The 12,474-nt window shown below is 40.1% G+C and overlaps 1 protein-coding gene across 8 annotated transcripts in view; it reads left to right on the forward strand.

The window, feature by feature from the left end:
- NRCAM (neuronal cell adhesion molecule) overlaps nt 1-2,994 on the forward strand; it is a gene marked incomplete at its 3' end in the record, with an annotated part of 65,034 nt that extends 62,040 nt beyond the window's left edge. For 7 of the 8 annotated variants that reach the window (XM_082014000.1, XM_082013999.1, XM_082014001.1 and 4 more), the window contains one exon: nt 2,757-2,994. In XM_082014000.1, coding sequence (XP_081870126.1) covers nt 2,757-2,994 — 238 coding nt within the window. Of the gene's footprint in view, nt 1-2,112; nt 2,147-2,756 lie in introns of those variants that run through there. The other variant, XM_082014004.1, reaches the window with a different exon arrangement.
- Between the last annotated feature and the right edge of the window lie 9,480 nt (nt 2,995-12,474).

Consider the following 12,474-nt stretch of genomic DNA (forward strand, 5'->3'; position numbering starts at 1 on the left):
CAGGTTCAGATTGGTTTTTTGCATCTTCTGTAACTGTGCTCTCACACTAGCATGCACCTCCACGCAGGTACACTCCTGGGTAAATCTGCAGTTTTGTTTGTTTGTTTTTAATTATACAGACAGTAGAATCCGCATCCTTACTAAAATATAGGAAAATCACAGACACAATGCAACCAACTGTGTAAGTATTTCTTCATTGTTTAGCTTATAAATAAATTTTGTTTACAAAAATATAAACAAGAAAACCCTAAGAGCAACCCGAAGCAGAAGTTCCCGTACCCCGATTTATCTAAGTTACAAATGAAAATCAAGCTTTTTATTGCATTAAACACAAAGATTTGGATATTTTTAATACAGTGATGGTGTATAATGTATTTACTGTATATTCCAGCCTCGTGAATTACACTGGATAGGGTCACACTTCAGAATATTTGCACAGAGTTTGTTGACCAGTTGAAATATGGTACAAATGCAATTTTAATTTATTTTCATTCCTACATATTATGCTGTAAGCAATTATAAAGTTATTCACCTAAAATTGAACAGCAAACCATATGTGCAATGTTCTTTACTAAATGGTATTACCCAGAAAGCATTGACCAGGTCATTCTTCGTTGGGAATAGGACCGGTTACTGTTTCAAAGTGAGGCTCTGGGCTTCATTTGGCTTGAGTAGCCTGTTTTAATGACTCTGATGCCCTCTGATGAGGGCAATGGAGCAACTCATTGTGTGTGATTTTTGAATACTCAATTCTATCTTCACCCTTTTAAATATAGGGTTCTTCCAAACTGAACTCTCTTCAGTGACGTCGTCGTAATCTGCTTGTGTTTTCACTGTTCTAAACATTTGCACTTTGCTGCTGGATGCTTGACATTTTGGAGTAGCATTCTTTTAAATGTTACTAGCCTATATGTTTGCAATATCAGTGAGCACAGAAGATCAATGATATGATATTTATCCTCACGCCACGTACACAGCAGTAACTAAACAAAGTCAAGACTAATACAGTCGAGTTTAGAGTTTTTGCCTTTGTGTATTTTAAACATGAAGGTTTTCTTACATGTTAATAAAATAGATGTTCCTAACACTTCTTTCTTGTGTATGCATAGAAGGGTAAAATCTCTAGTATGCTTTTTCTGTAAGTATATGCATATTAGAAGCGTGCTTCTTTCAGAATGTGATAACTTAGAGTCTTCCAAAGCCAGAAAAGATGAGGAGATGAGGAGAAGCAGCTTGATGGAAAATTGGTGTAATGGTTTTCTAGCAATAGTGAAGTGTTTCTCAGCAGGTCATTAGCTAACGATACAATCTGTGTATATGTTATGTATATAATTTCTCTAGGTGTTCAAATATATTAATTAGGAAAAAAAATGAAAATACATTATTGGAAGAACTAAGATATTTCTTTTTTAGGAATTAAAATAATTTGCTGAATATATATTCAGTCTAATATTTTGGATATTGAAAAATGTATTTTAATTTCTTTGATATTCTAGACACGTTTCTTTGTATTTTCCATAAGCTGGGAGTCCTTAAATAAAAACCAAAAATCACTTACTCTTTTGTAGCCTGTATGCAAATAGAGACACATGTTCTGGTTAAGACAAGGTGAATAATTGCACCTAAAAGTACAGCTGGCAATAGTATTTTTTGGAGCTGCTGCTCCAAAATCTTCATCTTGAAACTGAAGTGCAGTGTTAAGGATTCTGAAAAGAGCCAAACTATATCAATTTCATGAAATACAAGCCTACTGCAGCTGCAGATTTATTTGAGGATGCTGATGGTGCTGCAGCTTTCCCACTGACAAGGGAAAGACCACAGGACTTTGCCCCAGGGTCCTCTCCTCCCCACCTTTCTTTCCTTTTTCTGTTGTCCTCCAAATCACCATCATCATTGTCAGAACGTGTTATCAGTTATGGATTAGGATAGAGCGGTTGATCTGATAAGTAATGAAAAAAGCTAAGCATGCTCTCAACTCCTTAGTTCTAGCTACTGTAAGGTAAATTATTGCTTCACCTCTAATACAGTAAATGTTTTAGCAATTTTAAGAGCAACTTATTATTGATAAAATACTGATCACTATCAGGATATGGACTTTGCTTTTCTTCTTAGGCTATTTTCATTTGTTTCTTCTGCACCCTTTTAATGGAATATGTAGGTCTCTTGAAAGGTAAGGTTGAAAATTGCAAGCCTGGCCTGCATTATGTAACAAATTATTTGAAATGCAGCACTTTTATTTTCTTTATACTAGTAAAGAAAATCAGTATATTTCATTTAACCAAATTCATTCTTCATTCATGTTCAAGGAGTCCAAGAAATTACAAAGTTTAACAGACTAACTTCACGGCACATCATAAGCTTGTTACTTTGTAGAACAAATAAATTTTTTTTTTTGTAACTTTACAACCCACATTTTAATGCTTGCAGTTGCATCTAAATTGCTTCCAAGCCAAGGGCCCAGGCCTTATCATTGAACAGTCGTGCACGATGGGAGGAGGAAAAAAAAAGAAACCACAGATACTCCCCCCTCAGAGCCCCCCTCCCTCCACTGAAGACATTCTCTGTTTAAACCATTCCTACACCATGCATTCATGTCAACTGCATCATATTGATTTGTCTCTACAATGTAGTGTGGGTTTACTAAAGGATTATAGGGCTGCCCACATGCTTTTTATAAACTCTGCATGCATGGCTGATTTTGTCTTGCTATATAATACATGAGCTAATTCCTTTTGTTTGTTTGTTTGTGTCTCCAGTGATGCAGAGGACCATAAACCTCTAAAAAAAGGAAGCCGGACACCTTCAGACAGAACTGTGAAAAAAGAAGACAGTGATGATAGTTTAGTTGACTATGGAGAAGGTGTAAATGGTCAGTTCAATGAGGATGGCTCCTTTATTGGACAGTATAGTGGTAAAAAAGAGAAAGAACCTGCAGAAGGAAATGAAAGCTCTGAGGCTCCTTCTCCTGTAAATGCCATGAATTCATTTGTGTAACCACAGAACTTGATCCCCTTGTGTCTTCAGTTTGTTTAAAGCACTTGTACATCCTCCTTCTCATACTATGAACATGCAGGTAACGGAGCTCCTCACCACAAGATGTTTATGCTATGAGAATATGCAGGTCAATACAATTATACAGCATAATGACACATTAAGTGGTATCTTAGTATGAATCAAAATACAAAATTCAAATTTTGTTCAAAACTTGGGTATTTTTACTTTTTTTAGAAGGAACTGACACAAACAATAACATCGACTTATAATTTCGTTTCCTGTTGAAAATACAGTATAATGCATGGAAAAAAAAGCTACACAATTCACAGATAATCTCGTGTACACTATAAAAACATGGTTTGACAATGTTACGCAGTCCTCAGCTGAATCCCTGGATATGAATTCTGTTTTCATTGTCAGAGTGTTATAGTAGTATTACATAGAACTTCAATGTCTTTGTGGACATTGTTGTGAAATTGGTGACTTAATGTCTAGCTATCATATGTCTTTTTGCAAGACACTTAGGAACAGTATGTACAGTATATAATTGCTAAATGATTTAAGTATGACACTTGCATTTGCTGATGCTTAATGAGACCCTATTATCTGCTCTTTGCTCCTATTACTTTATAGCCTTTTTAATCTATCAAGTATTACAGCAGTACAGTGTTCTATTTTTACATCAAAACACATTGGATTGATTTTAGGGCATAAAAGACACGCATTGCAATGCATTTTGGAATTTGTACAGTCACTGAAAGAAAAACTTTAAAATGAGAGAAAATATTCCAGAAAACACAGGGCAAAATACATTCAGTGCCTTTATACAATATGCATTCCATAATGCACTGTACTACTAAATCAGTTGGTGCAGTAAACTGTGATTAGTGGACTACTATCATTGCCAAATAAAGTAAAAATGTGAAGAAAAATAAGGTGTTATGAAACTGTTGTGCTAAAAATGGAAGGTTTAAAATATTTTAAATTACACAAAGAAGAGTATGATTTTTTTTTTCCTTCAAATATACAATAAATGCTTTCTAGACAGCTACAGCACAATACGTTTTCATGGCCTTAGAAGATTTAAAAAAAACCCAAAACCAAAACACAACCAGAATTAAATTATTTACTAACACAGCAAGGTATAAGCTCTTGTAAAATAAATTGTTAAAAAAACAAACCAGCCGACTACACCAGCGAGAGTGGATTTCCCTCTGTGTCCCAGCCTGATCAGTGTGGCAGCTTTGTAATTATCTACACCCTGAAGCAGTGTGGGGGCTACTGCTCGGAACCACGGAATTCAATCTGACAAGTGCTGATGTGGGTTAGTGGTAAAGGATTACCATCAGCCGTTACAAAATTATTTTCTCGCATATTATATCAATCAAATGTTTACCTCCGAAAATAAATTTTTATAACAACCTATGGTTGAAGGAATGCTCAGTTTCATTTGCCAATAAATTGGTTTTTCATAACTTGCATCAAGTTTAATTTTAAGTAAGCTTTTTATATGTAGATACTTTGTTGAATTTGTAAATACACTTAAAGCGTAGATGCTATATGCTTCTAGGTGTTACAAATAAAGCAAGAAAGCTTATGTTGTACTGTGTAAGAAGTACTATAGCCAATGGTGTGCATGGTATTTTAAAGCATCTACTTAAATATATATATTTTTTTGCTGTGAAAATGAAATAGTGAACTGTTCTGCTTATTTCCTGCAGATTCCTAACTGAACCATTCAGAGCTTTTGCCGGTGCGTTACGTTAGACCATAGTACACCTCGCAGCTTCCATGCGTATATTGTAGGTAAAGCACAACTGGAGTAATCACAAATGTAAGCTGGCTGTAATAAGCTTCTTTCGCACCTTTGAGCTTTCCATTGATCAGTTTTCTTAATGGGAACCGAAATAAAAAATGAATTCTACAAACGTTGATTACAAAGCACAAAGAGAACATTTCTTAATAAGAATTGCCAATGGGTTTGGTGAAAGAGAAATATAATTTTACTCTTATTTAATTGTAGATGCTGAATTATCTGTGCATGTGGGGGTAAACATACAGGCTCACTTCTGTAATAGTGCAACAGATTTTGTATTAAAAATAAATGTGGTTTTAAAATTTCACTGTTTGTTCTGTTTACACTAGCAGTAAAAATCACATCTGATTCACCATGTAATTAAGGATTCAAAGTGGAAAAAGGCATGAAACAACTCTGGCAGAAGTTGTTCCCATGACGTTACAGGACTGTAACTGTCTATGTACTGCAGCCAAATTATTTACGGAAAGATGCATTTGAAAAAATATGAATTTGTCTGACCGTTTCCCATTGAAATCACCTGCCGTTTACATTTTACTTCCATGGATGCTTTATTTAGCCATATTTCTGCAAAGAAAAAAAATGAAACAGTTGTGTTCCATACCTGCAAGAGTGAGTAAGAGGAAATAAGAAATTAAGAGCCCTCAGGCAGGATCCCAAATGAGGATTTTGTGTCCTAAAGGAATTGTCAGGCGTACAAAATTCTGGACAGCTGTTTAAAACAGTACATGAAGTGAGGAAATTTTAAATAACATCTTTTACAGTACACAAAATCCATTGCAATGCTCTTTTCATACCTTGTCTATTCTGTGTATGAACAGAAACAGGCTGGGCAGCAGGGCAGCTGCTCTGCAGAGAGGACTGCAGGAGAGCCACGGGTTCCAAGAGATACAGATGCTTCAGGAGATACATCAGACAGTTGATGTTTGGCCTTGATGCCTGAAAAAGGGATTTTATCACTGAATCAGAAGCCATTCTCTCAGCCCTCCTACGTGTGATTGGAAACCCCTGGCTATTCCAGCTTCTGTCACCTGCATAGTCTCAGTTCTGGCACCTTCCGATACTGGGCTGCCTATTTCTCTGTACAGGTATCTGTTGATTTTTCCAGCAATGTGTTGGCTGGGAGAAACGAAATACAGCTGTTTCTGTTTTGATTAAAGAATAACTCCTGAAAAGAGGGGTCTGAGTTCCCTAGGCTTTGTAGGGACAAAAGATTTCATACGATAACCATTTCTGGAGACACGCATACGTTCTTTGTGCATGTTCCCCAAAGTGTATTAATACGTATTAGTTGCTACATTTTCCTTTTAGTGATATACCTTTGCTTTTGGTTTTATTCTCACTGAAGTGATTGTATAAATCCAGAGGGAATTAAAGAGGATAACCCAACGGTAATTTTTCTTGTAATCTTCTATTCTATTCTATTGTTCCTAGGAAAATACAGTTTTCTTGTGGCTCCATATAGTGGAGGCAAAGTGGCAAAAGATTTGGGAACCGAATTCTCTTCATATGCTGTCTGGCCCATTATAAGACAGAGCCTATAGAAATAATATACAAAGAAATACTGTCTACATGTATGGAAGTGTTTTCTTTGAAAGAAGAATTAGGGAGAAAATCAGGAAGAGGATGAGATTTCAATAATTTCTGAAAAGTAGTTGTCCTTTGTTGTGTTTCTGCCCCCCTCCCTCTCTCAGTCTTCCCGCTCCTGCTACATTAGCAAAGAACATTTCAGAGAGCTGGCAGAAGCAGCAACTGGTATCATGGGAAGATGGAAAGATCTGAATGTGCTACTTGTAGGAATATACCCCCAAATGATGGCCCCTGGGGTGCAAATAAATCCAACCAGCCATCATTTTTTAATCTCTGAAGGGATCTCTTACTGCTCTTTGTACACATGAAGTGGAAACTTTAGACCAAACTGTCAAGACGAATACATGTCGACAGGACTTTGACAGACAGTTGATGTGATCCATCTTGACTGTAAGCAAGGAGGAAAATTGTGATTCCTGTGATCTCATTACTTTTGGCAACAAAAATAGACACAAAGTTCCTTACTGTGCTCACATGTAGATGAGCTGATAAAGAATTCAGGTTGTGTTTAGTATCTGAAAGATGGATCCTTCATTCAGGGTTGGAAAAGTTTGCCCAGCTGTGAATTTGGCAGCACTGGCTTTGTCTCCTGGGGAAGCCCCGCGGAATAAAATTGAAACCAGGTTGCAAGTAATGGGTTTGCATATGTCACGAGCTGGAGAGCGAGGCAGGGCAGGAGACAGCTCCTGTCACCAGGACCTGGCCAGCCTTTCGACCTCTTCTCCCTTACCCTGAGGTGCTCAGGTAAAATAAAGAAGATTAGAAGATAGTGTGGTTTCCCTGTCGGCTGAAAAAAAATCCATGGCATCATGTCAAAAATGTAAGCCACTACTGTAAATTTGATTTAATTCTGCCTGGCTTTCTGTTACATTTCAGATAGAAGCAAAGAGGAAAAACACCTCGTCCTCAGCCTGCCGTGTTCTCCAAATATACGTGCCCAGATTTTCAGACGTGAGCCTTCAAACAGAGGAAGTGTAGACAGTCTAATTCTGGTGCCTAACTTCTTAAAAATTGCTAGGTCTCATGCTGCATTAAGGGATGAACTACATTTACCTCTGATAAGAAACTGTACTTGATACGTATCTTCCAGAGGGTGCTGCCCTACTTCCCGGTCCAAAGGCCTCCGAAGAGGGATGCTTTGGTCTTGAAACCCAGCATCTTATCTGACAGGGGATAGCAGAACACTCCATACATTGCTCTGCCTTGTGTTTGCAAAGATCCAGACGGTTTCAAGACTTCACAGGACTACGGGGTGAAATTAAGCTTTCTAAATGGCAGTATTCAGAATATATTCCAAGTAGACGGTCTGCAGCATGTGTGCTCTAGCGAGTTAGCCTGTCTGGTGTGGTAGGAAGAAAAGGAAGTGAAAATGAAACTGCTGGGACGGAGAAAATGAAAGAACAAAGGTATAATAGTTGAGGTTTCTTGTAAAAATTTGAGAAAGAGCCAGTAAGATAGCTGGCCTGAAGGGGAAAAGGAGAAAAGCAGCCAAAGGCTACTTTCCCACCTGGAGAAGCAGCAGGGGCCCTTGCTGGTCCAGAGCAGCACAACCCGCTGGCTGTAGGCCAGACTACCTGTTGTTGACCAACATTCTCCTTCCAGAGAATTTTCTGGGTTGTTTTTTTTTTTTTCTATTTATCCAGCTATTGTTTCAAGAGATTTAGAAGGACATAATAACCTCAGAAAGTTCTGTCAAACTTAACTGAAAATTGCCAATAAGTTTGTAGGTTTGGGGTAGCGGAAATAGTTGGACAGATGGACAAACAAACACAAAGCCGTTGCCGTTGCTTTGATTTCCTTACTTTTTGAAGCAAGTTAAACTATCTCCCGGGAAGTAATGCTTTCTGTAACTATAGGCAAGGCCAGCTGGAGAGAGCCTGTTCCCTTTGCTTGGGAATTTGACTAGTTCCAGTAATTCGAGGAGAGTGGGCATTTTCCATGCTGTTGAGATAAGGAAGACACAAGGGAGCCGTACAAGCTGGTTGGTAAATGAAGGACCTACACAATGACAACTCCAAACCTGGAGTGCCAGAATAAATGTTTTTGAAGAGCTGCTTCAAGAAAAAAAATTGCGGGGGGAAAAAAAAGGCAGGTAATCACAGAATCACAGAATCACAGAATCACTAAGGTTGGAAAGGACCTTTAAGATCATCAAGTCCAACCATTAATCCAGAACCACCATGTCCCCTAAACCATGTCCTGAAGCGCCACATCCACACGTTTTTTGAACACTTCCAGGGATGGCGACTCCACCACCTCCCTGGGCAGTCTGTTCCAATGCCTGACCACCCTCTCAGTGAAGAAATTTTTCCTAATATCCAATCTAAACCTCCCCTGGCGCAACTTGAGGCCATTTCCTCTTGTCCTATCACTAGTTACTTGGGAGAAGAGACCAACACCCTCGTCGCCACAACCCCCTTTCAGGTAGTTGTAGAGAGCGATAAGGTCTCCCCTCAGCCTCCTCTTCTCCAGACTAAACAACCCCAGTTCCCTCAGCCGCTCCTCATAAGACTTGTGCTCCAGACCCCTCACCAGCTTTCGTTGCCCTTCTCTGGACACGCTCCAGCACCTCAACATCCTTCTTGTAGTGAGGGGCCCAAAACTGAACACAGTATTCAAGGTGCGGCCTCACCAGTGCAGTTGGTTCGAAACAGTTTCTGGCCAAGTCAGAGGACAGATGAAGGGAAGAAAGCTGACATGGACTGGAATAGTTTGATTTCCAGTAAGGAGAGGAAAAGTGTCCTTTGCAATGCCATCTGATGGTCTCTAGACACAACCACCACATAAGGAAGCACTAGAAAACTGGTTACACTGCCTACAAGTGAATACTACAGCTTTAATTTTGTAGTACTCCACAAGCCACAGTTTTTAGGTGTAATTATATAACCTGAACAATTAGTGAGCCAATTAGCCAGCAAGAACTTTTATCTAGCTGAGATTATTTTTTCTTCCTGGCTTATTCCGAACAGATGCTTGGTTGCAAATTTTTGCTTTAAAAAGAAATCAGCCTCCGTTTTTCTATTTAAATTAGGCAATCACCATAAACTTTATCAAAGGGGAAGCTTGTATGTATTTTTCTAAAACAAATAATTTTTTTTTTTTTTTATGTGAGAGGCAGCCCAGGCTGTGATCATTAGCGTTTAAAAATAACTATTGGCCACTAGGGGGGAGTCACAGTTGTTGGTGAGCAGAAGCCTGGGGAAAACTGCTGCCCGGAGCAATGCGTCTGAGTTCACACCACGTGTCAATGCATATATATATCTGTATGTATAAAAAAAATAATAAAGTAGTGGTTAATAAAAATAAGACACAAGTTCATAATGATTTGCTCGTTTTGCAAAAAGCAATAATGCTATTTGTGTAAGCAATAATATGAATGACCTTTTTCTAATTCGCCCTTTTGTTATCGTGATCATAAATTGCAGGGACATTTTGGGCAGAATTGCTGTTTGAAAAGTAAATTGGTAAAAAGTGTGGGTCAGGGATGCTTGGTCTGAAATCCAGCAGCCAGCCTCGTCCCAAAAGAGGATGGAAATAGCCCTTTTTGGAGGCAGAATCAGGAACCAGCCGAATGCCTTGCTGGATCGTCAGCTCCCGGCGCAGTGTCCGTAGGTGCCTGTGCTCGGCAGCTACGCAACAACACGGGTTGGAAGAGCGCTGTTGACCTGGGTGGCTTGTAGGCCATTAGCTCAGCTCTTGGCGATTCGTGTAAAGCCTCCAACGCTCAGAGTGGGCTCAGGCAAGGGAGATGTGCTGCGTACCCACGGAACCAGAGGGGACGGGTTCCCTGAGAAGCCTGGGAGTCCAGCCTGCACCGGGCAATTTGCGGGCCAGTAGTCCGTCTCGCCGAAGCAGCGTTGCTTGATCTGGTTTTGAATTTGTCAGGACGCCCTTAATCTCTGCGTCAACGCAGCAAAGCTTACGGTCTTGACGGATGACGACGGGAATAGCTGTCACCCAGCAGATCGCGCTCAGCAAAGCTCAGAGCCGTGCCTGCTCTGCCTGCCTCGACCCTGCCGCTCCTGGAAGTCACCGCTTGTAAAGCCTGTCCAGGACGCTTGCCGCTATTAACCCTTTCGGTCAGGACAGGCAGCGCATAGCACATGTTCAGTATCGCACCACCAGAAGCCCCGTTGGTCTGAAACGAGGTGAAAAAAGCACTAAATCGATTCGCGCTGTCAGAGAGCATCATCTTCAGAGGGAGCGAGCCTGTGGGAACCGCCTCAGCACGTCAGGGCCCACTCACGTGCGGGGGACAGAGCCCTTCGGGATTAGCATCACGTCTTCCCCGCGGTGGCAACCAGGAGTGGAAGGGGCGGACATTTGCAGGGCATCCACAGCCTTGTAGCGGGAGACTTGTTGCGTAGATCGAGGCAGTAGAATAAAACAAGAAAACCTCAGGTGTTAAGAATAAAAGTTTTCAAAACACTACCTAACAGCGCCAAACCAAACGCGATAGACACACCATCATGTATCGGCATCATACAAAACACACAGGTACGAGATGTTTGAGGTTAGAGGTGGGAACGCGGCCACGGGCTAATGATTAACAAGGAAGAAAATTTGGCACATGATTGTTTCCTTTGGCCAGTGGTGAGAGCAGAGAAGCTGAAAACCGGAGCCCGGGCAAGGCCGTTGAAGCTGCGCTCATTCGCACCAGCGGAGGCTTCTGCTTGTGGCATTTTAGGCAGGTCTTTGGGCAGAGTTTGCGTAACGACTATTTTTTTAGTGAATAACTGTCTAACAGAGCGTCAGGATTATTCCGCTAATGACAGCAGCCTCCAGCGGGGCCACCACAGCCACAGCCAGTTTATGTGCTGGAGACAGACACGTGGCAGAGCCACAATCCTTCTTTTCTAAATCACGTATTCCAGGCTACAACCAAAAAACGTTCCACTACAAATACATATAAAGCAAAACACTTTAATTACGGAGCAAATTTTGGTAAGATTATTGCTCATTGGTTGTCCATTAAAGATTTGTAATAATAAAAATAATGTGAAAGGACCATTGCGGAGGCGTAGTCCGTGTTTTTAAGAGGCTGGCTCTCAAAGTATACATTTTAATTCTACACATTTTTTAATTCCCCAAAAGCTTAAGGAGAGTCATTGCAACATCTTTCTTAATTGTAGATAAAATTTTCTGCTTTTAATGGCTGGAATTTGATGTTCCTTGTAAAAGATAATAGAAGAAACAAGTTGAATTTGCCTGTAACTCATCTCAAGCTTGTCTGCAGGTTTAGTTCTGGTTTCGGTTGACTGTCAGGCATTTATTTTTTTTAATACATTTGGTGTAATAGGTTTCAAGTGTGATTTACATCCATTCATCACTGGATGATGAGGTTTTCAGTAAGATGTTTAGAGAAAAATTGTTGTATACCATATGACTACGTCTGTCAAAAATCAGATATGATGATCAATGCAGCCTGATCCTGCGTTTAGCAGTAGTCTTTCACTGTAGCTTAGATTGTAATTTAAAATAAGCTTTCCATATGAGACTGGAATTGATATAAAAATATACACATATTGAATATGAAAAGTTTAACTACTTCAGTTGACAAAATAAAAGCTAATGTATGAAACATATGGATTGCTCCAGTTTTCTAGATTTCTTAGCGGAATGAAAAGATGGTAAATTCGGGGGGGGGGGGAGCGTGTTGAAGATAATGTAAAGTGAAACCTACAGGAGCAGAAATGATAGCCTTGTTAAAAATTTTGTCATTAATTTATGTCTCCGTCTCACATCAAGAGTTACGCTTCCTCTTCCCCGTGCACAGCCTTGAGGAACCGGCTCCGCTCTGAGGCTCCCCGGCGCTGCAGGGCTCTCCGCAGTGGTGCGGTCTCACCCAGCACCCAATCCCACCACCACTCCAAAGAGCAGAAGTTACAGGGGGAAAGGCCACCTAAGGAAGGTTAATGCTTAAAGGACATTTGGTTTTCCACCCCTTCAAAGCGCTGGGTGAGCCTTTGGCATGCTAACCAGGCACCCACTGGAAACGGTTCCTACAAACAAGGCCACTGCGACCACTTGACTTTTTCTTAACAAATATTTCATGGCACATTTTTAATAATTGG

Source organism: Phaethon aethereus (genome assembly GCF_964289735.1).
Source record: "Phaethon aethereus genome assembly, chromosome: 1".
NCBI lineage: Eukaryota > Metazoa > Chordata > Aves > Phaethontiformes > Phaethontidae > Phaethon > Phaethon aethereus.